The sequence below is a fragment of the Sceloporus occidentalis genome, unplaced genomic scaffold (genome assembly GCF_023333645.1).
Source record: "Sceloporus occidentalis isolate IW3139 unplaced genomic scaffold, rSceOcc1.0.p SCAF_259, whole genome shotgun sequence".
Classification (NCBI taxonomy): domain Eukaryota; kingdom Metazoa; phylum Chordata; class Lepidosauria; order Squamata; family Phrynosomatidae; genus Sceloporus; species Sceloporus occidentalis.
In genome coordinates this window covers 887,817-913,788 of record NW_028317239.1, presented here as the reverse complement: position 1 = coordinate 913,788, position 25,972 = coordinate 887,817, and the positions used below count along the sequence as shown (strand labels likewise).

General features: G+C 43.3%; 1 protein-coding gene across 3 annotated transcripts in view; it reads right to left on the bottom strand.

Annotated features, from left to right (window-relative positions):
- LOC149275902 (dihydropyrimidinase-related protein 2-like) overlaps positions 1-13,466 on the bottom strand; it is a 30,158-nt gene extending 16,692 nt beyond the window's left edge. For 2 of the 3 annotated variants that reach the window (XM_089504167.1, XM_089504168.1), the window contains exon 1: positions 13,140-13,466. In XM_089504167.1, coding sequence (XP_089360293.1) covers positions 13,140-13,466 — 327 coding nt within the window. Of the gene's footprint in view, positions 1-4,613; positions 4,636-13,139 lie in introns of all 3 variants that reach the window. The other variant, XM_089504169.1, reaches the window with a different exon arrangement.
- Between the last annotated feature and the right edge of the window lie 12,506 nt (positions 13,467-25,972).

The window sequence follows — 25,972 nt, the reverse complement described above, 5'->3', positions numbered from 1 at the left end:
TGTAAGATTACTGAGATGAGAAACCCCCATCTTTAGAATTGGTGAGCAAGCGATCATCTGTGAAGCCCACATGTAACTTACGTGTGTAGGTAACTAAACACATTAATTAAAATGACCTAGAGCTTTAATTTTTTAAGGAAAAAAAGACACATTAGTAGAAGGCTAAAACTATTTTTTCTCACCCACCCTCATTCTCTCTTACACGCTCTCAAAGTTTTCCCTATCTTCTCTGCCGACCGATTCCGTGTCCCTGTCTCCTTTCCTCTAGCTCTGTTTCTTCTCTTGTTATTCTATCTTCTTTCTTTGTCCGCTTCTCCCTGGTATCAGCGCCATTGAGCAGGCTTTTTCAAAATGTAGTTGGATTCCAGGAGAAAGAGAGGTGTAAAAACTCTTCTCATTCTCCCCAAATCCATCTGCAATATTCTACCCTTTTGCAGAAGCCTCTTCGAAGCCTGGCCAACGGAGATGATACTGGGAGAAGCGGACGAAGAAAGATGAACAAGAAGAAGCAATAGAAGAAATAAAGCTGCAGAAAAGCAGACAAGACATGGAAGTGGTCCGCAGAGAAGGTAATTTGGTGCAGCCAAACGTTGCCTGGTCTGATAAGTCTCGATTCCAGCTGCGACATTCAGATGGCAGGGTCAGACTTTGGCATAAACAACATGAAAGCATGGATCCATCCTGCCTTGTATCAACGGTTCAGGCTGTGGGTGGTGTAATGGTGTGGGGGACATTTTCTTGGCACACTTTGGGGCCCTTAGTACCAAATGAATGTTTCCACCACCTTGTAGAAAGTATGCCACTAAGAATGAAGGCAGTTCTGAAGGTCCAACCCGGTACTAGCAAGGTGTACCTAATATAGTGGCCATTGAGTGTATATTTTTATTGTAATCTGTTGATGGAGTGTTCCTTTAAAGAAGACTCCAACCCTCTTTGTCAGGTTTCTGGAACAAGACGCAGATGCTTATTAATTTCCTATTTTTCTTGTATTTTAGTAATGTTATGACTCAACATCCTCCATGCTACAAAGCGATCACCACAAAAAGCATGAGTTTACCTGTCGTCTACATCCCTCTTGCTATCAATAAATATGACAGCTAAACTGTTATATATATATGATTTATTTTTTTTAAATATGAGAACACGAGTCCTTTGCAATACATGACATTTGGGATATGGGAAAGTGATAGGTTAACTTTAATTATAGTGATTGCAACATGGCATAGAGATAATACGGTATTTACATTTGCAGCCTGAGAGCAGATTAAGGCATTACCTGATCTTGCCAGGGAAGCCTGTAGCCTCTGCAAGACAGGAAAAAACTAACATATGTTACATGCTTTATAAGTACTTTAACATGCATTGGTAATCGCCAGTAAATACCCCCTCCACAGGCCGGTTTCCATGCATCTTTCCTCTGCTTGCCAATCGATGGCAGAAACAAGCTCCCAACAGGAACACTTTCTGTGCATGTGTGTAACACCCAACCCTGGAACTCCCATTACACCAAGTGTGCGAAAGTGTCAATTCAGCCAGAAAACACCTACTGCAGGCCACAGAGACAAATACTGCCCCGTCCCGATTATAGGCCGCACTGTTTTGCTACCTTCTCCGCCGTGTCCCTACCTCCTTTCCCGCAGCTCTGCTTCTTCTCTTGCCTCTTTTTGTTCTTCTGTCTTCATCAGCTTCTCTGTAAACCAGGCCTCCCGGAGTACTTCTGCAAAAAGGGGCGGAGCCTCCCGGCACACCCTCTCCCCTGATTGCAGGAACAAGGGAGAGGCTGTCCCCGTGACTCAGATAGGCCAGAAAAATGGTTCGACAGGAAGACCGGTGCAAAAACGCTTCTCTGTGAATCTGTCTGTATTATTCTGGGTGTGCCTGGAGGCTCCGCCCTTTTGCAGAAGCGTGCAGGAGTCCAGGTTCACGGAGAAGTGGGCGAAGACAGAAGACAATGCAAGGGAAAAACACCTGGAGCTGCGGTAAAGGAGACAATGACACGGAAGCGGCCGGTTGAGAAGGCACGAGAGAGAGTGAGAGTGTTAGTGAGAGTGTGAGTAAGAGGGAGAGTGAGAGAATACTGTTATACCCTTCTACTAATGTGTATTTTTTAATTCACTTTTCTTTAAAATAGCACCAAACTATAATCCAGACAATACGTAGGAGATTCTGCTGAATTCCTCAATGCATTTGCAAGGAGAAGAAATAATAATTTAAAGGGGACTCCCAGTTATCATGTAATGGCTGGAGTGTCCCTTTAATTACAGGTCAAATCTAAAGAGCTCTTGGACAGATAGTAGCCTGAGCGTGTGTATTTCAAGACAGTATGTTGCTGGGATTGCCCCATGCTGAAATTTAGCAGCCCTCATCTGAGATTGGAGCGCTCGATACGGTATATTTACCAGCCGATCCGACAACTTCAACCAATCACCTAGGCTTCAAAGTTCACAGAAGAACTGAGCTCTCACACACATACCAGATGTTCAATGGGAACTGTCGCTGAATTCATTATATTGAAACTACCTGTAGCTTGTGCTTTGGGTTTGTCAATAAAGGGTAATAGTTTGGTTAGTGTGTATGTGAAGAAAGTGGTACCTTCGATGAGTCGTTGCGCTGCAGCTTCACCTAAAGAAATCTATTTGCTTTTTTTATAGGTTGAAGAATGCCTATTAAAGTACTTACAAATAATTGTAAGATGCATTCTTTGTTGAGGAGGCTGTTCTGGGATACCAGACTGTCCCTTTTGGATGGCTGGTCCCATGATATTTATCCAAAGGCTATTTTGTGGCTTTATTTAGTGTAGAGAACTGAAAAACATAGGATTTAGGAAAGTGACAGCTGTACCTCAAGCACAGCCCTACCTGAGCAGAGGCGAGTCAGAGGCAAACCCAGTTAACTGATACTGATGATCCAGCGGTAAGGCCTATTAAGACCTGTTTGTACGAACGGACCACTCCACAGTGTCAAGATCATCTCTACTTGACATTAAAGGGACAGTTTAAAGTTCCCGACACTCTCATTACAGAAGAATGCCTATTAAAAAGGGAAGGACTTTCCACACATGCCCGGTGCGGGTTCTAACTGACTGGAGTTGACTGGAGGTAAGTATATCGCATCTCTGGGGGGTAGAGGGGCAAATGCATATGGGAGATTCTACAGAATGTATACAATGGCTGGAGTGTCCCTTTAAGGGGAAATAACGTTACACAGGGCAGGTGTTACAAAAATCTTTTTTTATGAATAATAATTTCATAATATTTCTGATTTTTAGCTTGCTCCCTGTATTTTATATTCGGCGGTCACACGAATGAAATACACGCGCAGTGATTGGCTGCTCTGCTGGAATGCTCCAGAAAGAAAGGAAATGCTTTGGATTTCACCAGCGAAGGGAGAACACTCAGTAGAGAAGCCTCTCTCATTAGACAGCAACGGTTGCCATGGAAACTAGACACCCCGTCCGCGTATTGTTAAAACTGTAGTGTGTTGGGTTTTCTACTAGCTACCCAAAACCCAAATATAAACGTACACAGTAAATTAGAGGGGGGGGGGGTGTATTAGAGAAAACTAAAGCACCACGTTGCCATGGCAGCAGCGGAGCACCAAACACCTGCAACAGGGAGGGAGCTGACAGACCTGAGATAGGCAGAGAGTACAGTACGCCTGTGACAGAGTCATGACAACCAGACACACCTGTGACAGGCAGACTATTGTGCACCTGTGCCAGAGAGACTCTTAAACCCATGACAGGGAAAGAAAACCAAACCTCTGTTGCCAGTATGGAGAATCGCGCACCTGCGCCTAGCAGGGAGCGGCGCACAACCATACCTGAAAGGGAGCACCGCACACCTGCGCATAGCAGGGAGAGCCGCGCACCTGCGCCTAGCAGGGAGTACAGCGCAATATATGATTGGCATGGTGGCAAGATACTCTGACTGCAGTGAGTACAACGGGGACCCTGCTTTTCTCCGCACTGGCTGGTGAATGTAGGTCTGCCCCCTCCTCCCGAGTGTGTCAGAGTAACCCCATCTGTTCACGCATAATCACAGCGCAAAAATCTACCAGCGCCAGTCCCCACCCTGCGCTGTGCCTACTAATCTAACGAGCCAAACATCATACAGCCCATGCAACATTATCACAGCCCAGCTCGACCCGGCGCTCCCTTCTTCTATTACTCACATCACGCTCAGGCAGCAAAGGGGCAGATGCTGGGAACTACAAGATAACAACAACCCCCGCCTGCATCACATCCATGTAGCCAGCCAAACCGTGACATGTTATATAACCCCTGTGAACACTGCATCTTCAGCATCACTATGAATACAACAAGTAAACAGATCAATTACCCCCGACGCTACACAAACAGCAAGCTGGAAACACACTGCATGGGCTATATTTACACCCCTAATTACTTTTGCCACCCCTACACCATTTAATACACCTCTCCCAAATCATACAGTGCACTGCCCCCTCTACACCCTTCTTGCATCCTCTGTATCCACTACATGATCAACTGTACCCACAGACAAAGCCCCCCATCCCCATTGTGCACAAAGACAATGAACCCCAAGCCTCACTGTATTCCTACACAATGCTCACTAACATCCTCCACTGGATACAGAAAAATCATCATGATCTAGTCTAGTGTACACTGACAGTATACTCCATACTCTCCTCTAGTATACAGGAAAAGTGGGGTAGCTTTATACTGAATCCACTGTATCCGGACAATACATACCATCATCTCCTATTCTGCACACCTAATATACTAATGTATAGAAATACCTGCACTGTTTAAAGAGATACAGCCTCTTACACTGCAGGCAGCCTAACACTGCACATCATCTGTCCACACTGCACAATGCCCCTCAGTACCTGCCAGTGCCCCGGTAGCTACACTGCACTCTTTGTGTCCCTTGCTAGTGGGAGGGAGGGAGGGGAGGGGGTGTGTTTGTTTGTAGAAATGGGGGGGTGACCCCAAACTATGGTTGTAAAGAGAACCCCTTCGCCAACACCTACAGGACAGTGTGCAGCGATGCCCCTGCAGGGTATTTACACCCAAGAGCACACACAGATATGGGCATTTGCCATTAGGGCTAGTGTGGCATGAGCTATGCATTGTTAGCCCACCCATTCTACAGGATGCATCGGGGGAGTCGGTTGCTACTCACTGTGATGCGAGGAATGTTTTTCTTGCCCTGGTAAGACATGGCTGCGGATCTCCCCCTGGGGCAGGGCTGGGAGGCTGCTGGCTATGGGGTGATGCTGCGGACGGAGGGTGCTGAGCAAAAGGAGGAGGAGAAGAAGGTGAAGAAGAAGGAGGATGAGGATGCGCTGCCCCCGCTCTTCCTCTGCCCAGGCTGCAATAAAAGACTTGCAGCAGGCTTTTCTGCGCATGCGCAGCGCCACTCCCTGGCCTCATCCGAGGCGACATCTCCGTATGGCGCTGATTGGCTGAGAAGGGAGTCGCTATGCAAATCAGAATCCCGGGTAGTGGGCGGGGCTGCAATAGAGGATTCTACGACTGCAATGCAGTGGGGCTGAGATTGATGCGCTGCAAATAATCCAGTGCCTCGCGCTCAGGTGACACTGCAGCCGAATGCCAGTCTCCCAGCACAGACTGCACTACACTGTCAGGGCTCGGCTACAATGCCTGCTCTGTCCAGTGTTTGGCAGTCAAAGGCAAAGCAGCTCACTCCAGTGCTCTACACTGTCAGCCTACACTGACTTTAATAACAGAGCAGCAAGCTGACAACTACTCCTCTTATTCTGGATACTGGCACTGATCATACTGGGACGCTGCACTGATCATACTGGGACACTGCACTGATCATACTGGGACGCTGCACTGATCATACTGGGACGCTGCACTGATCATACAGGGACACAGCACTAATCATTATGGGACACAGCACTGGCCATACTTGGGCACTGCACTGATAATACTGGGACACTGCACTGATCATTCTGTGATCTCAAAGCATGATGGGGTTTGCTTCACAGGAGCAGTGCTGGAGGCTGCCTTTTTGTTTTTGCAGTGGTCGAGATGCACACAGTCCAGAAAAGCTTGCGACAGTCTCTTCTGCTGGCATTGTGATAAGGTGAAAATAAGTGATTAGACACAATTCATTATCCGGCTTCATCACTGCACTGTAGCTAAGGCCACATCCATGATGCACTGGACAGCATGGCAGCCACTCAAAGTTCAGAGCAGCCCCTTACGGTTAATTGCAATGCTGGTTTATAGCAAGATTAAACCTGGCTGGCTACTGTAAGGGACATATTCGTAGCAGTAACCATAATCGCACTTCACTGCAAAACACTGTTACAAAACGTAAGTGAAAACAACAACATTCAAATTTACACTATATAAAGTGCAGTATAACACAGGTTAAGGCACACTGGTACAGAGGGAGAAGAGGGCCCTGTCCTTACAGGCTTGCACTCTACTAGGTTAATCATGATGGGATTTGGTTCTTATAGCAGGAGCTGTGCTGAAGGCTGCCTTCGTACCACACACACTCGCTTTGATCATAAAACAACTTGCTGGTACCAGGCCCGGACTGGCCAGCTGGCACTGCAAGCAAATGCCCGCTGGCCGACAGCGCCTCATATTTGCCACACTAATGTCATCAGGCAGCCGCTGGCCTTAAAGTGCCAGGACCACCTCTTCATCCCCAGTCCGACCCTGGCTGGGGCCATGGGTCTACACAATCCCAAGTGACATAACATGCGGACCAAGTATGGTTTGAAGTTTTATAGTTGGAATTAAACGGGCCAAACAGTTCTTACCTGCCATTGACTTCCGTGAGGATTATTGATGATCGACAATGTTTTGTATAAAGTTTCAACAGCCAATGATGCGATCAGCAGGAAAATAGGTCTTTTACTGGTTGCTATGGTGATAAGATCACTTTTAAAACTTCGCACCCGAATTCTCTTTGAACCCTTTAGTGTTTTCCTAATCCCTGAAGATGCCCTCCATGTTTAAAAAAGAAAACCCTCCTCTCCCCAGCTCCCTCAACTTCAACCTGTTGAGTGCTGGGAATCCTCTTTGCACCCAAACGCTTATAGATCCAAAGAACACACAAACACTCACACATCCACATGCATGCTAACACACGTACACATTCATTCACTCATTCATTTCTCTGTGGCGCTCACACACTGTGCAAGCAACCTCTCTTTTATCGCCCAGGGGAAGCAGGAATAAGATTAGGCGGCTGTCAGCACAGTCTTAGTGCTGTTCCACCAGTCCCTGGACCGGTCTGGCCCCATCTGTGTGTTTATATATATACACATACATACACATGCACACTCTTATACAACCAAAAGTATATGGACGTATGACCATCACGCCTATATGAGCTTGTTGGACATCTTATTACAAATTTGTTCCCACACTGATGTTGTTGGACCAGATGGCCTGGTTCACAATTAACATTCCAATTAACCCCAAAGGTGTTGGATGGGGTTGAGGTCAGGGCTCTGTGCGGCCGGTCAAGTTCTTCCACACCAAACTCTTCAGACCATGTCTTTACGGACCTTGCTTTGTGCTGGAATAGAAAAGGGTCTTCCTTAAACAGGTAGCGCAAAGCTGGAAGCACACAACTGTCTGTAATGTCTGTGGATGCTGTAGCATTAACATTACCCTTCATTGGACTAAAGGCCCAAACTCTGAAGGACAGCCCAAGAACATTATCCCTCCTGCACCAGACGTTACAGGAGGCACTGTAGCTCTTCAGTACGACGCATTCTACCTCTCTCTGACTATGGAGACGGCTGCCTATGTGTCCACATACCTTTGGTCATGCAGTGCATTTGTTTCCATGGGAATGCTCCTTTAAATACACCACTGTCCAGCTTAGTCTACAATGCACAAACTGGTAAGAAGGTTGGGGGAATCTCCTTTTTCTAATTCACACCAAAGTAGAAAAGATATGAAGTATTTCTAGGCTGATGGCACTTTTATACAAAATTCTACGTGTTCAGTAAAACTGTGGTATGGCAAAAGTTTTCCCATCCTTTAAAAATACTTCCAGGGAATACATCATTATAATAAAAAAAAAGAAACATCATTATGTATAGTGTGTAATCACTGACTGCCTGCCAACTACCATCCAAAGCAAGTCGTGATTTAAAGCACTTACTTTGGTTAGAACCTAAACTGTCTGTAGTTGCTATAGCAACCATAATGGAATTCTGGCAAAACCTTCACATATTTTCTTACATAAAACTGTCATGTGGTTGCAAGTGGCGGACAAGAAAAATGTGTCTAATTATCTATAATATGTCTATGATCTATAGAAACTATATATGTATAATATTAATATATATATATATATATATATATATAATATTATGTGTGTTTATAATACATACAAACACAAAAATTACATGTTAAGCAAATTCAAAGTTTTATTATTAATAAAAATATTATTGTTTTTTATTAATTAATTTGTTTATTTAATTTACTAGGGTGTTTGACTACTTCCCCTATTTGTCTGTAAAGGAGGCCGGCAACATCTTATTGGCTGGGAAAAGGCAGCAGTGCCTCATTGTAGCCAATAAGCATTCACCCGTCACCAATCACTTTTAGACATTCCCACTTGTCCTATAACATCAGGGCCAGACTTTGGATGACTAAGCGGCCTGGCAATTAAGGCCAGTGCCCTCCAAAGGACGTACATGGGGCACACGGGTTACATTTTTAGATTTATGCATTTTGTGCATATCCTGCAGGACCCAATCTACCTCTGGATCGGGTAAGTATGGCCCTAATGGCATTTGCCTTGTACATCAGATGGCCTCCAAAGAAATCTCCCAAGTACACGGTTAAAAAAGGGAGCATTAAAAATATAGGCTCAATTTTAATTAAACATCTTTTAAAAGGATGCACACTCATACTAACCAAGCTTTAGCGCAACAAATTAGAGGACTGCAAAAAACTTGCGGGTGCAGGTGGTTTTTCGGGTGTCGCTGGTGGGAGCGGGCGGTCAGACAATGTACCTGCGGGTCCCAGTAATCCCGTGCACTCCCACAAGGCTGCCTTTGCGTTGCTCGCACACAGCTTCTCCGCCCCGGAAACCCAGCAGAGTCACGTGAATTTAAGTCACGTCACATTACTCTGGCAAGAGAAGAGACGCTGTGCGCGGGCAATGCAAAGGCAGCCTTGTGGGAGTGCGCGGGAAATCTGTAGTTCCGGTAAGGCGGTGGGGGAGTGAGTATATGAATGAGTGAATTAATGTTTGTGAATGATGTTTGCGGGAGCGGGCAGGGTTGAACATATATGTTGCGGGATCTAGCAGGATTGGACACATATGTTGCGGGAGCGAGCGGGAGTGGAACACACACGTTGCAGGAGCGGGCAGTAAGGCTGGGTTTCCACTTGTTGTTTTTTTGCTAAAAACGCCCATAAAAACGCCAATTCAGCCACACGGCGTTTTTTTTGTGAAAAAACACTGCGGCCAGATGTTAGCTGTTCTTCAATAGGAAATCGCACAATGCCATATCCACTTGGCGTTTTTCTGTTCGGCGTTTTTTCAGTCCTCTTTGGCGTTTTTCTGCTTTTTTGGGCTCTGTGGCAGTTTTTAAAAATCGCAGCATGTTGACACTCTGGCGTTTTTTGCAAGGAAATCTTGGCGTTTTTCTCCAATAGAAGTCTATGGGAGAGAAAAAACGCCATGAAAAAGCCATGTGGGTTTTTTGCCTTGGCGTTTTTTATGGCGTTTTTTTTCCACAGTTACAATGCAGAGGATGGACCCAGTATCTGTGTGTCCTACGAGAAATAGGCTGGAAACAAACAGTTTCACACAAAACAAAGTTCATATTGAATTTTACACCATTTGGAACAAACATGCCATTACAAACAAACCCAACGCATCAACGGGATCCTGCGTGCCAAAAGCAACAGCAAACAATTTGCACCATCATTTGGGGCCAATCTTCCTAGAGGAGCAGACATTCGAAATAAAGCATGCCTTACAAACCACAGAAAAGAGACAAAAGGGTCCGCCGGGGCGTTTAAGTAGAACTCTACCAAGGAAATGACATCAGGAGGGGGCAGATACTTGCCATTTATCCTAATCCCTTTTAGCTGGGTGAAAGTTCCAACGTGTAAAGGCTGGAAAAACTGCCTAAGGTCAAAAAAGCAATTTCCACAGAAAGGCTAAAATGCCAGAAAAAACTCCAGAATAGCTTTTTTCATCAAGAAAATAACGCAGGACAAAAACCCAAGTGGAAACCTAGCCTAATGGTCAGAAATTCAGCAGGAGCGGGCGGGAGTGGGATTTAGAAAACAGTCCTGCACAGGGCTCTACAACAAAGCAAACTCCTTGAAACCCTCATATGGGAAATGAAAGTGAAATCAAATGTGTGCTGGTTACCCTTGAAACTAAATTGTGTGTGCTTTTGCATATGTATTATATAGGTGGATGTGGATCATTCCCAATGTGCTGTTAGTGCTCAAGGTACCAATGGGGTTTAGCGGTATAAAAACATTTGTCAGCCACACACACACGACACTCAGGCACATACCGCAAAATGTACTCTCCTATCTGTCATCAGGACTGCAATGCATACAAAAGGCCAACATAAAGGCCAGTATCCCCAGTCACAATTTCCTCTCCTAGAAACACATACCCTAAAACCACACGTTACACACTGCAAGCACTGAGGAACAGCAAATATCCTTAAAATGACCTGCTGATAAACTAGTGTAACAGAAAGTAACAAAACCATCCTTTGCTGCTGTCCTATCAGAGCTTGGTGGTGCTACCTTACTAGTATTGTGGGGTCACTTTACATGACGCATCTGAAATCCTGCTGCCAGGATGCTTTCTTATGCCAGCTGAATGCTGACTAAACTAGGGAAAACAGGACAGGTTCTACAAACCCTGGAGGGAAGCCTCTTTTTGCCTCATATACGATCTTTGCAGTCACTAGACACAAGCAAGGCCGACTAGCTTCCAAAGCCAGCTCTATCTGCTGGTGGGATCAACCTTTACCGTTTTCTATGTCTTAATAAAAATATACACCATATGGACAAAAGTATTGGGACACCTGACAATTACACCAACAGGGACTTTGATGACATAACATTCTAAACACATAGACATTAATATGTAGTTGGTTCTCCCCCTTTGCAGCTATAGTAGCTTCCTCTCTTCTTGGAAGGGTTTCCACAAGATTTTGGAGTGCTTCTGTGTTTCAGGCACTGATGTTAGACAAGAAGGCCCGGCCCACAATCTCTGTCCAGTTCATCCCAAAGGTATTTGATGTGGTTGAGGTCAGGGCTCTGGTCAAGTTCTTCCACACCAAACTCATCCAACCATGTCTTTATGGACCTTGCTTTGTGCGCTGGGGCACACTCATGCTGGAATAGAAATGGACCTTCCTTCAAACTGTTCCCACAAAGTTGGAAGTATAGCATTGTCCAAAATGTCTTGGTATTCTGAAGCATTATGATTGTCCTTCACTGGGCCTAGCCCAAACCCTGATTTCAATAATTAAGCAGTGTGTCCCAATACTTTTGTTCATATACTACTATATATTCTCACATCCATCTGGGTGTATCTTAAGACCAGTCACTCCAAAAGTGGTCCAGCTTGCCTAGTGCACAAGTATGATGATTCAAAGAAGTTTCTGGATGGGTTCTGGCTCGCCTTGTGTCCCAATATGGGGCTGCTTCATCCACCACTAAAAATGTTTCAACAGTGCAGACTAATAGTTACATATTTACTGTAATATCTATGTAACAACATTACTTGCATATAAAGTTTCCTTCAAGTTTAGTTCTAAAATTCCCAGGGCTATTTGATATGGGAATGTATAATACCGGTAATTGAGACTTTAAGGTAAAACCAGAATCCACTACAAGCAACTAAAACCACAGTTTAATGTGTTTAGATTAAAAAAAAAAGTGTCCAGACAGGTCTCCTGGTGATATTGTTGAAATAGGTGTGACCTACCATTCCTGGAGTTGGTCCTAAATTACTCATGGTAGCAGTAAATTGATTTTCCATTGAGTTTAGCAGAATAACTAGTGCCAAAGAGCATCCCAGTAATGGACTCAACATAATTTAATTGTTATACCTCAGGCATCTACTTGAATATAAAGTACCCTCAAAATAGTATGGTATTCGTGTATCTCATGGGAGATTTAAGAGATTAATCAATAATATGTATCTAAGAAGAACCCAGCATTTAGACTTTAGTAGACACATCTGCAAGGTGTAATTAGGTTTGGGACTTATTATATTAAATTATATTTTAAGATATTAGTAACCATTAATATTCATGGAATTTTTTTACATATTAAATAATCTTTACTCTTAAACTTGTACTGATCTTGATTTGAAAGCACACAGAAATTCTATAGCACCCACTCTATAAAGTTGGCGGCTTCCAATAAACTTGCCACCTTTCTTCAAGAAATAACTGGACCCATCCTTAAAATTCTTTTGCAGAATCTTCTTTAATACCTATGTTTAAGATCATCATGGCTTTACCAACAGACTCTTTATTGGGCAGCCTAACAAGTGACAAGTCCATTTATTTTTTCTACATTCTACAATTGGTGCTTTCTACACATTTGCACCTTCTACTGCCATTCCCAAAGCCTCATATAAATAAGCCTGGTCATCATATTCAACACATGAGAACACAATATCAGTTCTCTTTGAGAATACACATTACCAGGAGATGGACATGCTGTATATAGCAGACCTGCATAACAACAGCTCCATATACAGGGTGGGGTCCTTAGGAAATAGCTAGTGTCCAAGAAAAAGAAACACATGATCAAAGGCTGCATGGAATCCCAAAAATGAAAATGTTTTGAGCATTTATCCAACAAGATTGGCTTTTGAATATATTTGAGATGAGGAGAATCCACAATAAATTAATCCACCTGTGTTCAAGCAGGGATAGATACAAACGTTATGACATCATAGTATTACATATACAAAACGAAATGACCCCATCACAGTCCTTCAAGTACAAATGCATCAGGTTAACAATTAATACAGGAGACACAAAGAGACATTTCTCCTGCAAACTTTGAATACAATGAGCCTCTTTTAGGCTCTGGGGAGGGTTAAAACCCTTCCATACATGTCACCTGCCCCCTTTTTTTGATCACTCACCTTATCATTGAGATACTGAAGGGCTTCCTTCCCAGATGGGCACTTGATTTCTACCTTCTTTCCAAAGTCAGTAGGTGTCTCACCCGTTCTAGGACCTGGTTTTTGAGACCCTGTCACATCTTTCTGCTGGGCAATGACTTTCCCATTCCCTTTTCCTAGAGATAAAGAGTCAAAATCTATGGTCTTGTTCTCAGAAGACCCTTCCACTGGACAGAACATGCCACAGAATTTCTGCCTGGGCTTGGGGCTCCCTGATCCCATGTTCTTGAAGAAAGCTGGGACATCTTCCCCTTCATTCTGCCGGCCAGGTTGCCTCTTGTCAGCCATCCCAAGCCCCTAGGGATGGACCAGTTATTACAGACAAAAAAAAGATCAAAAATGTGGGGGGAAAAATAAAGCTGCAGGGGAAGGACTGTGATGAGGCGGGAGGAGAAGGCACTGCAGGTTCAGAAGGAACAATAGAAACGACTGCTCCTTACACCATGCTGGGTCTTCTCTATACTTCACCAAGAGGTTCTGCTAAGAACCTCCTTACAGATCACTAGTGCACAGCCTGCTATCCAAGTTCATAGAATTAAGGAGCAGGGAGGGGAGATCTGCAGCAGAAAAAAAAGAGATGGATCCGGAAGTGATGTGAACAAGCAATTGACAAATAGATGATTGAGAATGGATTCTACAAGTTGCTGATAACATTCTATAGCTTCCTGCCGGAATGATTCAGATGGTGAGTGGGTTATGTGTGGTTAGGGTGATCCTGTGATCCTGGGTTATGTGTGGTTAAGGTGATCCTGTTTTATGTGTGGTTAGGGTGAGCCTGTGATCTGTCACTGGCTGTAACTGTTACCCCCTGTGTCTTAATGCAGAAGAAGAAGAAGAAAGATGCAAAAAATAATGTCCTTTTTTGAATTATAAATTGTGTAAATGATATGATTTAACCTATAAGCGTGTGTGAATAATTAAATCAAATCAAACACGCGTTGTATTATTTTTAAGGCATTTTTGTAACAATCAGGGCAATAGGCAGTATTGATGACTATGGATTCCAAGCATCTGCTGTTATAGATCATCTATGGTATTATTGCACAATATCATGGAAGCAAGCAGTTCTGCAGAAGCAGAGGCTTAGGGTGGGGGGTGAGCTCTCTGCACTGCGGTGCTGGATTGACTATTGGTGCTGATCAGATCCTTGATGAGGAACAAAAGGAACGAGCTCTGCAGGACTCAGCAGGACCGTGGGCTGTGGCTGTCAGCATGCGGAGGGCACACAGACGGTGGGGGAGGAGAGGGTTTGCTTTACCTTCCAGGCGCTGTCCCTTTCAGCACCACCCAGAGCAGCCCTCTATAGGGGACAAGAAGGTCATCTTCTGCAGCCAGCGCCCAGCTGCCCCATTGAAAGCACAGCGTAGCATTTCCATTGTAATGTTGGGGCGAATGTGTGCTGTAAATGTACATACAGTATGTGTTAGGCTGTCCTGTGCATTCATTTTAAAGATCCATACTAGATCCCAATTATATTTTATACACATTATAAATACAGATGCACATGGGTATGTCTATGTATCTGTATGTGAGTCACGTGACTGTGCCTGCATGGTCTTTCCCGTTATGGAATGTCAATGGGTTTCCATCAATATGGATGGAAGGTATGTGTATAACTGCATTGTGTGTAAAATGAGAAGGTTATGAGGGAGATCTTTAAGAGGGATCTGAAGCTCTTCGTGATGTGTAGCATTAGGCTTGATATTAGTTGATATCCCAGGTGATTCTCTCTCTCTCATCCACAATGTAGCAGACTCTAATTAAGAAAATGAAGAAGAGATGGGATCCCCATGAAAAATAGACAAAGCAGTCAAAAGCCTGAACCTTCACCCAAACCTTGGAGTTCTCACAATATAACACGTGTGACAGAGAGACTTGTGAGCCTTTGGATAAATAGTGTGGCCATTAAGCTATTATGTGACAATTTTATTTGCAACAGGCACAGTATGGACTTGGCATTTGGAGTTTAAAGCCTGGTACAGACCTTTTACCATCCCGTGTAACCACTGTTTAGGTAACTGTCTCTTTAAATCAGTAGCCTGGAGAATGTTGGGAATCCATGCCTAGTATCCCATAACAATAGGACGTTGCAGGGATTGCTGGAGACCGAAACACATACAGAAACAAGATAACGCGTATATTTAAATGCAGACACATGCTGGTGCTCATAGCAATATCATGAGATGGTAAGTTTATAAACAGGGCATATGTAGCATTACTTATTGACATTATAATGCATCAAAGCAAGACTCCCAGGGTAGCTGGTAGTGACTCCCCTGGAATGGATAATGTTGATTAAAGCAATATACATAGTGGGAACACAGCTAGGAAGATGTAGCAGTGTGATTATTAAAGGGGCTTCCCTGGGTTCTAGCCAGGGGAGGTTGGCAACTGCCAGCTATTAGGGGAAGCCCAGCCAAATTGTAACCAAAAAAAGGCTGAGTTTGCCTTGCACAATGCTCAGGTAAATTAGTGATGTAAGGATATACCATTGATTTAATTAAGAATTATACAGGGCTAGCTTAGTCTTTTTTTCTTCATAATGCATTAAGGTGTTGAGTCGAAATATCAACTCACCTAGAAACTCAGACCCTAGAGAGTAAAGCATTTGAATAAATGCTGGGAATACCTGTTGGCTACCCCTAGTTTAGAACATGTTTTGCCAAACTTGTTTTTTCATGGCCACGCCATGTCAGAATTTTTCTTTGTAATTGACATATTATTGCAACATTGAGCAGCGGGTGCTGTTAGATCTGGAAAACCTGATGTGTTTGTGGTCATCAAAACACCTAGAGTCTGGAGTAATCTATGTATGTATGTACTACATTATATGACCAAAAGTGGACACCTGACCATCACATCTATATAGAAACATAGAATTTGACGGCACATACGAACCATTCAGCCTGTCTAGTCTGCCCATTGTTCCTAATGTATGGGAGTCAAACCCCTATCAGTCCTTGGTCTGGCCACATTTGAGAATAGCTTTGTGTCTTCCCATCCAATTCAGTCACGGTATTAGCCTCCACCACTGCTGGGATACTATTCCATTTGTCCAACTCCCCTCTCAGTAATGTGGAACTTCTTTACTTTACACCTCACCCTCGGACCCTCTAGTTTTAGACCATGATCCTTTGTTCTAACAATGCTCCTCAAAGCATCCCTCCTGTACTTTGTTAAATCCCTTTCAGTATATACCGTATTTGCTCAATTATAAGACGATGCTCTGAAAAATACCCCTCATCTTATATTCGAGGTCTTCTAATCAGACCTTAAATAGAGGTTGGACTATAAGACTAAGATCCACATCCCCCGAATCGCTGCTGCCGGCACTTCCTCTGGGGCTTCTATGACAGAGTGCCGGCATCACATGACCTTCCGGTGCTCCACCATAGAAGCCCCGGCGGAAGTGCCGGCAGCAGCAGAGGTCTGCATTGCACAGACCTCCACCAGCTGCCCCACTAGACACCAGGGAGTCTGAAGCACTGGTCACAAGTAAAGGGAAGCACTGGTAAGTTGGGGGGGTGAGAGTGGCATGGAGGGAGTTCAATAGTTTTCTGGAGGCAGAGTGGCATATAGGGGGTTAAAAGACATATCAGGGAGGCAGAGTGGCATATAGGGGTGTATAAGGCATATCTGGGGGGAATGGCAAATAGGGGGTTAAAAGGCATATCTGGGGCAGAGTGGCTTATTAGGGAGGCAGAGTGGCACATTGGGGGTATAAGACATATCTGGGGGCAGAGTGGCAAATAAAAGAAAATAAAAACAAAAAAATATATTTTTTTCAATCATTTTTTTTATTAAATATGGAAAAATAGTTTACATGTGAATTAATATTTACTAGTAAAACTTTTTTCCTATAGGGTAGTCTTATATTCAGGCTTTTTTCCCCTAAATTAATATTCAAATTTGGGGGGGGGGTCGTCTTATAATCAGTGTTGTCTTATAATTGAGCAAATACGGTAAATGTTTCTATTGCATTCCCTCTCTCTCTGCTTTCCTCCAGGCTATACATATTAAGATTTTTCCAGAAAATTTCTGTCCTGCAAACCACTTACCAATTTTCAACTCTCCTCTGTACTCTTTCTAGAATGTAAATATCCTTCTGGAGATGGGGGTCTCCAGAACTGCCCCCAATATTCTAGGTGAGGTCTGACCAGAGATCTGTAAAGTGGCAGAACCTCCCTCTTCCTGCAACTAATGCCTCTCCCTATACAACACAGCACTATCCTTGCTGTTCCAGATGCTTTATTGCATTGTCTGCTTACCTTTATTCCATTGTCACTGGCAGAACAGTATCCCCAATGCTATACCTTTATGAACATTAAACTGCAGCTGCCACACTCTCCACCATTCTTCTAACTTACTTTACTGTACTTCCACATGGATGGTCTACCCTGTAGCAGACCATTGTATCATCTGGAAAAAGATATACCATACCATTAAGACCTTCTGTGATAGAGGTACACCACTAGCGACAAGTCCTTCCTCTGAATATACACCATTAACTTGAACCTTCTGCCTCCTATCACTCAGACTTTGCTCTATCCATTCAACTATTCTGGCATCCTAAATACTGCAATTTATTTATATGTTTTGTATGGGCCCAGTGTTGACCGCCTTACTGAAATCTAGGTAGGCAAAATCAACAGCTCCTCCCTGGCCTATTATCTTAGTTGCCCAGTCAAAAAAAACAAATGAAGTTAGTTTGACAGAGGCAGTTTGGGACTCTGTAGTCTGCACACTTTAGCACTCGGCAGCTCCGCTCTGTGAATGTGCACGATGTACGGCTCCATGGCTTCCATTCACAATAATAGCACTCACAGAGCTCTTAAGTATGATCTATTCCACTTCCAATGTTTGTCTATGGAGATGGATACCTATGTGCTTGATTTTATACCCTTGTTAGCAATGGATGGAAACTCATTAATTACAAGTGGTGTCAACACATACTTTTGGTATGAAAAGCTTATTATTAAGTGTATCATATTTTTTTTATGCTTTACAGAGAAGTCTGGAGATAAACCCAGAAAATGTTTACCATGGATAAAGGAATATGACATGTTATCATGTATCTCTCCAGCAGTAACAATCATATAAAATATGAAATCGGATCATGAACATAACATGGTTACATTGTAGCATCATGCTCATACTTATAAATGTATACGTAATACTAAAAATGTCTAATCAATTCAAAATATGTCATATTGCGAATTGCATCTCTAAGACCTCATTCTAAACTATACCATAAAGTCGTACCTTCTTTTGCAGTTCTGTTTTCAGGCCCTGGGGAAAAGACATCGGGAAGTAATTCTCAATCACAAGTTGAGTTTAATTATATAGATAATATATGTTCACATCTACTTTTTTACTACATTTTAGATTTTCTCTAGATAGACATCCACAATGCCTCTGATGTAACAGTAATATAATCTGTGACCCGGATGTCCCTGTAATGGGCTCCCCTAAGATCTGTTGCTGAATATTGGAGCAGCACCTACGACTACCTCTGTTCTTACTCCCACTTGTGGCATTAACAGCTCATTTCCATGGTATTATGTAAGAAGAAGGATAGTTAGACTCTGTTGTCATGGAAATCTCATATTTTTCTAAGATATATTATATGGCCAAGGCAGGCAATGTTTCTTAGACTGAATATATATTGTTACACACTACCAACAAGCGCAGATATACAGTCTCTCACAAAAGTGAGTACACCCCTCACATTTTTGTAAATATTTTATTATATCTTTTCATGTGACAACACTGAAGAAATGACACTCTGCTACAATGTAAAGTACTGGGTGTACAGCCTGTATAACTTTGCTGTAAATTTGCTGTTCTCTCAAAATAACTCAACACCTAGGCAACAAAAGTGAGTACACTTGAGTACAAGTGGAAATGTCCCAATTGGGCCCAAAGTGTCAATATTTTGTGTGGCCACCATTATTTCCCAGCACTGCCTTAACCCTCTTGGGCATGGAGTTCGCCAGAGCTTCACAGGTTGCCACTGGAGTGCTCTTCCACTCCTCCATGACCACATCATGGAGCTGGTGGATGTTAGAGACCTTGCGCTCCCCCACCTTCCGTTTGAGGATGCCCCACATATGCTCAAAAGGGTTTAGGTCTGGAGACATGCTTGGCCAGTCCATCGCCTTTACCCTCAGCTTCCTTAGCAAGGCAATGGTCGTCTTGGAGGTGTGTTTGGGGTCGTTATGTTGGAATACTGCCTTGCGTCCCAGTCTCCAAAGGGAGGTGATCATGCTTTGCTTCAGTATGTCACAGTACATGTTGGCGTTCATGGTTCCCTCAATGAACTGTAGCTTCCCAGTGCCGGCAGCACTCATGCAGGCCCAGACCATGAACTCCCACCACCATGCTTGACTGTAGGCAGGACACGCTTGTCTTTGTACTCCTCACCTGGTTGCCACCCCACATGCTTGACACCATCTGAACCAAATAAGTTTATCTTGCTTGTCTTCAGCAAACTGTTTGCGGGCTTTCTTGGGCCCAATGGCTAATTGGGCTCAATTTGGACATTTCCACTTAGGGGTGTACTCACTTTTGTTGCCAAGGTGTAGACATTAATGGCTGTGTGTTGAGTTATTTTTAAGGGAACAGCAAATGTACACTGTTATACAGGCTGTATATTGTAGCAGAGTCATTTCTTCAGTGTTGTCACATGAAAAGATATAATAAAATATTTACAAAAATGTGAGGGGTGTACTGTGGGTGAGATACTGTGTATAAAAGGCCATAGTTAATGGTTATTGTAGCTGGAAACAGCTGATTTTTTTGTGTACAGAGACCCTTTTTCACTCCCATCACTCCTGTGTTCCAATGGCACGTTGTGTTCGCTAATCCAAGTTTAACTTTAAAAGGCTAATTGATCGTTAGAAAACTCTAATTTTGTAATTATGCTAAAGCTCGAAATATCCTTGTTTTCCATGAAAAGAGCTAACTGACTCCAAATGTTTGAACAGTATATATAAATATATAAAAAAGCCTACATGTGTATTACTCTTGATAGAGTAGTAAAATCAGCGATGACGTTGCTTAAGAGGTGTTGACCAAAATTTGTAATTATAGCACTTCAATTTGTATTTGAAACAACTCATTTTTTAAACTTAAATTACATTTATTAAAATGTATTTATTTGTAAATTTACAATTTACAAGTGACCCAAAATGTTTAACCGGTAGTGTATATTAAAGCTCTATTGATACATTATATTTTATTATTAGTATTATTATTTTTATTTCCCATCATGATTAAGGGAATTTTTCTCTTAATTTTAGGTATCTGACAGGTTATGATAAGGTAAACAGAAAAGATTTCTGCACCCATGTAATCCAAGCTGCTGTTCGGTGTCATTTCACCTCCTTTCAATACACACACAAAAAAAAAAATAACAGCGCTTTTAAAGGTATACAAAAGTCAAGAAAAAAGGCCATCAGGGGAGGGTTACGGCAACGTCACGAACCAGAATTTCTCCGCGATGACCCGGAGACGCGGATCCTCTGCAGAAAACTCAGAGAGCTCCCAGGTATGTTAATAGAACTGGTGTTAGAAATACTGTACAATAAACACAGGTAGAACAATCATAGTAACTGATCCAATGCTTGACTTAAAACACACAGATCCTCGGTATGGATCTTTGGTGGAACCCAGTGTCAAAACTCCACAGCCTTGTGTTTATTTTAACACCGGAGGTCATAGAGTATAAGCACTGAAATCACTGACAAAAGGTTCTGTGGAATTGTATATACCGTATTCTATACAAAGTGGGATCATGTATTCTAAAACGCAGCCTGTGAATGTTATCTAGAAGAGAACTAACAGGGAATTATAATATTCTATCTTGCGAAACAATATAATATTGTTTCATTGCTAACACTAATTACTTTTTTTTGCCATATTAACACATCAGCGAGAATAAATGGAGCAATAAAGCCAGTGGAAATGCACAGTCTGGATCGTCTGCATTTTTTACAGACGTCTTCCAATGCAAATATTCACACATAACAATGAATTGCGACCTTGCAGGGTCCTCTGTTGCAACCTAACGCTACATGAGCGTTCTCGGGAACGCACAGGGGAGCCAAGATGTACAGCAGATGCCCCCTTCTGCAGCAAACCCACATTAGCATAAAACAGCACAGCGAAGAGAAGGCTGGGAAAACTGCTTGAATGGTCTAGACGCAGTGACATCTGCTGTCAGGCCATTGAACAGCCAGCCAATCCTGGCGCTTATCTGTCATCCACAACACGGAGCGCACGAAGGGTGTGTAGCACTGCATACATGGATAAGACCGGTAGTTATAAGCACACATTGCATATGTAGAATGGAGGGGCTACACCGGACCAGCATGCATGGGAACTACGTAATTGGACACATTCTGAGACTTTTAGAATATTAACGCCTTTACAGTACATGACAAACACTATGTTGCAGCTACTCACTTATGGTTCTAATCCATCCTTAATCTATCCTTATAAAAGACAGTAAAGATATTTGAAATGAATTCACCTTTATTGAGAAAAAGAGGTTCGAAATATGAAATATGGCAGCTCGATACTTTGTGGCCATGAGACTCTGCCCGTTCACCTGGAGATCTTGAAATAGGCAGACAAAGGCAGAGATTTAGGAGAAATCGCAGAAATTGCCAGGAATTTGTATCAAAGCTGGATTGAAATGTTTACTTCCACTAGTAAGCTGCGTCTTTTAGGAATGTTAATATACCACATTCGCCGTTATTGTATTGATACAGCGTGCAAATATATCTCCCATAATCAGGGGGTCTAATTTACGTCACAAAGTGTTTGTTAGCATGGATGTGTAAGTGTGTGTGCATGGATTTGTACATGTTTGTGTGTTCGCATTAATGTGTGTAAGTGTTTGTGAATATGGATGTATATGTATAAGTGTGTTTGTGCGCATAAACGTGCATGTGTAAGTTTGATCATGAATGTCTATGTGCAAGTGCTTTGTGTGAGTATGGATGTGTGTGTGCGCATAATGTGTAAATGTATGTGAGCATGAATGTGTATGTGTGTAAGCATGGATGTATATTATCATAAATGTGTGATGCTAAACTGATGGCACTGCTGGACATCTTTAGATTGCGAAGGGAAGTAAGCATGATGTGTCTTTCATCTGCTGCACTAAGTTTCATTGGACAACGACTGCATCTATGGCCCTTAACACTGCCCGTTTCTTTGCACTTGGACAGAACATTTAGAAACCCCTATCTGCCTTGAGACATTCCTGAAGCAGTGTAACTACCTTGTGTGTTGTTGCTGTGCTCAGTCTTACTGCGGTGTATGACTTTTGACCCTTACTTCAGCCAACTCACCTTGTTAGTGAGTCTGGCTGTTCCTCATCCACTTTTATTCTTCCTACACAGCTGTCTCTGTTTCCGTTTATGATTGTGTTTCAACTGACTTTTTTTTTTCTTTCAACTGACATTTTAAACTGATGATCATTAGCACCTGATTGGTATAATTGTTTAATCATACAGCTATACAACAATATGCCTACAAAATCCCTGACTTTCTGATGCTATTTTGAAGGCAAAGGGTGGGCACACAAAATATGGATTGATTTACATACCTTACTAAAACTTTTACACAGTACTGTATATATGCTATATGTTAGTATGTGAAAATAATAAAAAAGGACACAATAGTGATACTGTCAGAAAATGACTTTTAAATAGTGCTAAATGGCAGTGTGCACTGTGCAGTGTCAGACAGGGGTATTGAGACTGTGTGCGGTGTCAGACAGGGGTATTGAGACTGTGTGCGGTGTCAGACAGGGGTATTGATTGTATGGAGTGTAAGGTAGGGTGTATTGTGACTGTGTGTAGTGTAAGGTAGGGTGTATTGTGACTGTGTGCAGTGCAAGGTAGGGTGTATTGTGACTGTGTGTAGTGTAAGGTTAGGGTGTATTGTGACTGCGTGCAGTGTAAGGTAGGGTGTATTGTGGCTGTGTGTAGTGTAAGGTAGGGTGTATTGTGGCTGTGTGTAGTGTAAGGTAGGGTGTATTGTGACTGCGCGTAGTGTAAGGTAGGGTGTATTGTGGCTGTGTGTAGTGTAAGGTTAGGGTGTATTGTGACTGCGTGCAGTGTAAGGTAGGGTGTATTGTGACTGCGTGTAGTGTAAGGTTAGGGTGTATTGTGACTGCGTGCAGTGTAAGGTAGGGTGTATTGTGACTGTGTGCAGTGTAAGGTAGGGTGTATTGTGACTGTGTGTAGTGTAAGGTTAGGGTGTATTGTGACTGCGTGCAGTGTAAGGTAGGGTGTATTGTGACTGCGTGTAGTGTAAGGTTAGGGTGTATTGTGGCTGCGTGCAGTGTAAGGTAGGGTGTATTGTGACTGTGTGCAGTGTAAGGTAGGGTGTATTGTGACTGCGTGCAGTGTAAGGTAGGGTGTATTGTGACTGTGTGTAGTGTAAGGTAGGGTGTATTGTGACTGTGCATAGTGTAAGGTTAGGGTGTATTGTTACTGCGTGCAGTGTAAGGTAGGGTGTATTGTGACTGCGTGCAGTGTAAGGTAGGGTGTATTGTGACTGTGTGTAGTGTAAGGTAGGGTGTATTGTGACTGTGTGTAGTGTAAGGTTAGGGTGTATTGTGACTGTGTGTAGTGTAAGGTTAGGGTGTATTGTGACTGTGTGCAGTGTAAGGTTAGGGTGTATTGTGGCTGTGTGTAGTGTAAGATAGAGTGTATTGTGACTGTGCAGTGTAAGGTAGGGTGTATTGTGACTGTGTGCAGTGTAAGGTTAGGGTGTATTGTGACTGCGCGTAGTGTAAGGTAGGGTGTATTGTGGCTGTGTGTAGTGTAAGGTTAGGGTGTATTGTGACAGCGTGCAGTGTAAGGTAGGGTGTATTGTGACTGCGTGCAGTGTAAGGTAGGGTGTATTGTGACTGTGTGCAGTGTAAGGTTAGGGTGTATTGTGACTGCGTGCAGTGTAAGGTAGGGTGTATTGTGGCTGTGTGTAGTGTAAGGTAGGGTGTATTGTGGCTGTGTGTAGTGTAAGGTAGGGTGTATTGTGACTGCGCGTAGTGTAAGGTAGGGTGTATTGTGGCTGTGTGTAGTGTAAGGTTAGGGTGTATTGTGACTGCGTGCAGTGTAAGGTAGGGTGTATTGTGACTGCGTGTAGTGTAAGGTTAGGGTGTATTGTGACTGCGTGCAGTGTAAGGTAGGGTGTATTGTGACTGTGTGCAGTGTAAGGTAGGGTGTATTGTGACTGTGTGTAGTGTAAGGTTAGGGTGTATTGTGACTGCGTGCAGTGTAAGGTAGGGTGTATTGTGACTGCGTGTAGTGTAAGGTTAGGGTGTATTGTGGCTGCGTGCAGTGTAAGGTAGGGTGTATTGTGACTGTGTGCAGTGTAAGGTAGGGTGTATTGTGACTGCGTGCAGTGTAAGGTAGGGTGTATTGTGACTGTGTGTAGTGTAAGGTAGGGTGTATTGTGACTGTGCGTAGTGTAAGGTTAGGGTGTATTGTTACTGCGTGCAGTGTAAGGTAGGGTGTATTGTGACTGCGTGCAGTGTAAGGTAGGGTGTATTGTGACTGTGTGTAGTGTAAGGTTAGGGTGTATTGTGACTGTGTGTAGTGTAAGGTTAGGGTGTATTGTGACTGTGTGTAGTGTAAGGTTAGGGTGTATTGTGACTGTGTGCAGTGTAAGGTTAGGGTGTATTGTGGCTGTGTGTAGTGTAAGATAGAGTGTATTGTGACTGTGCAGTGTAAGGTAGGGTGTATTGTGACTGTGTGCAGTGTAAGGTTAGGGTGTATTGTGACTGCGCGTAGTGTAAGGTAGGGTGTATTGTGGCTGTGTGTAGTGTAAGGTTAGGGTGTATTGTGACAGCGTGCAGTGTAAGGTAGGGTGTATTGTGGCTGTGTGCAGTGTAAGGTAGGGTGTATTGTGACTGTGTGCAGTGTAAGGTTAGGGTGTATTGTGACTGTGTGTAGTGTAAGGTTAGGGTGTATTGTGGCTGTGTGTAGTGTAAGGTAGGGTGTATTGTGGCTGTGTGTAGTGTAAGGTAGAGTGTATTGTGGCTGTGTGAAGTGTAAGGTTAGGGTTTATTATGACTGTGTGTAGTATAAGGTAGGGTGTATTGTGGCTGTGTGTAGTGTAAGGTTAGGGTGTATTGTGACTGTGTGCAGTGTAAGGTTAGGGTGTATTGTGACTGTGTGTAGTGTAAGGTTAGGGTGTATTGTGGCTGTGTGTAGTGTAAGGTAGGGTGTATTGTGGCTGTGTGTAGTGTAAGGTAGGGTGTATTGTGACTGCGTGCAGTGTAAGGTAGGGTGTATTGTGGCTGTGTGTAGTGTAAGGTAGGGTGTATTGTGGCTGTGTGCAGTGTAAGGTAGGGTGTATTGTGACTGTGTGCAGTGTAAGGTAGGGTGTATTGTGACTGTGTGTAGTGTAAGGTTAGGGTGTATTGTGACTGCGTGCAGTGTAAGGTAGGGTGTATTGTGACTGCGTGTAGTGTAAGGTTAGGGTATATTGTGGCTGCGTGCAGTGTAAGGTAGGGTGTATTGTGACTGTGTGCAGTGTAAGGTAGGGTTTATTGTGACTGCGTGCAGTGTAAGGTAGGGTGTATTGTGACTGTGTGCAGTGTAAGGTTAGGGTGTATTGTGACTGTGTGTAGTGTAAGGTAGGGTGTATTGTGACTGCGCGTAGTGTAAGGTTAGGGTGTATTGTGACTGCGTGCAGTGTAAGGTAGGGTGTATTGTGACTGCGTGCAGTGTAAGGTAGGGTGTATTGTGACTGTGTGTAGTGTAAGGTAGGGT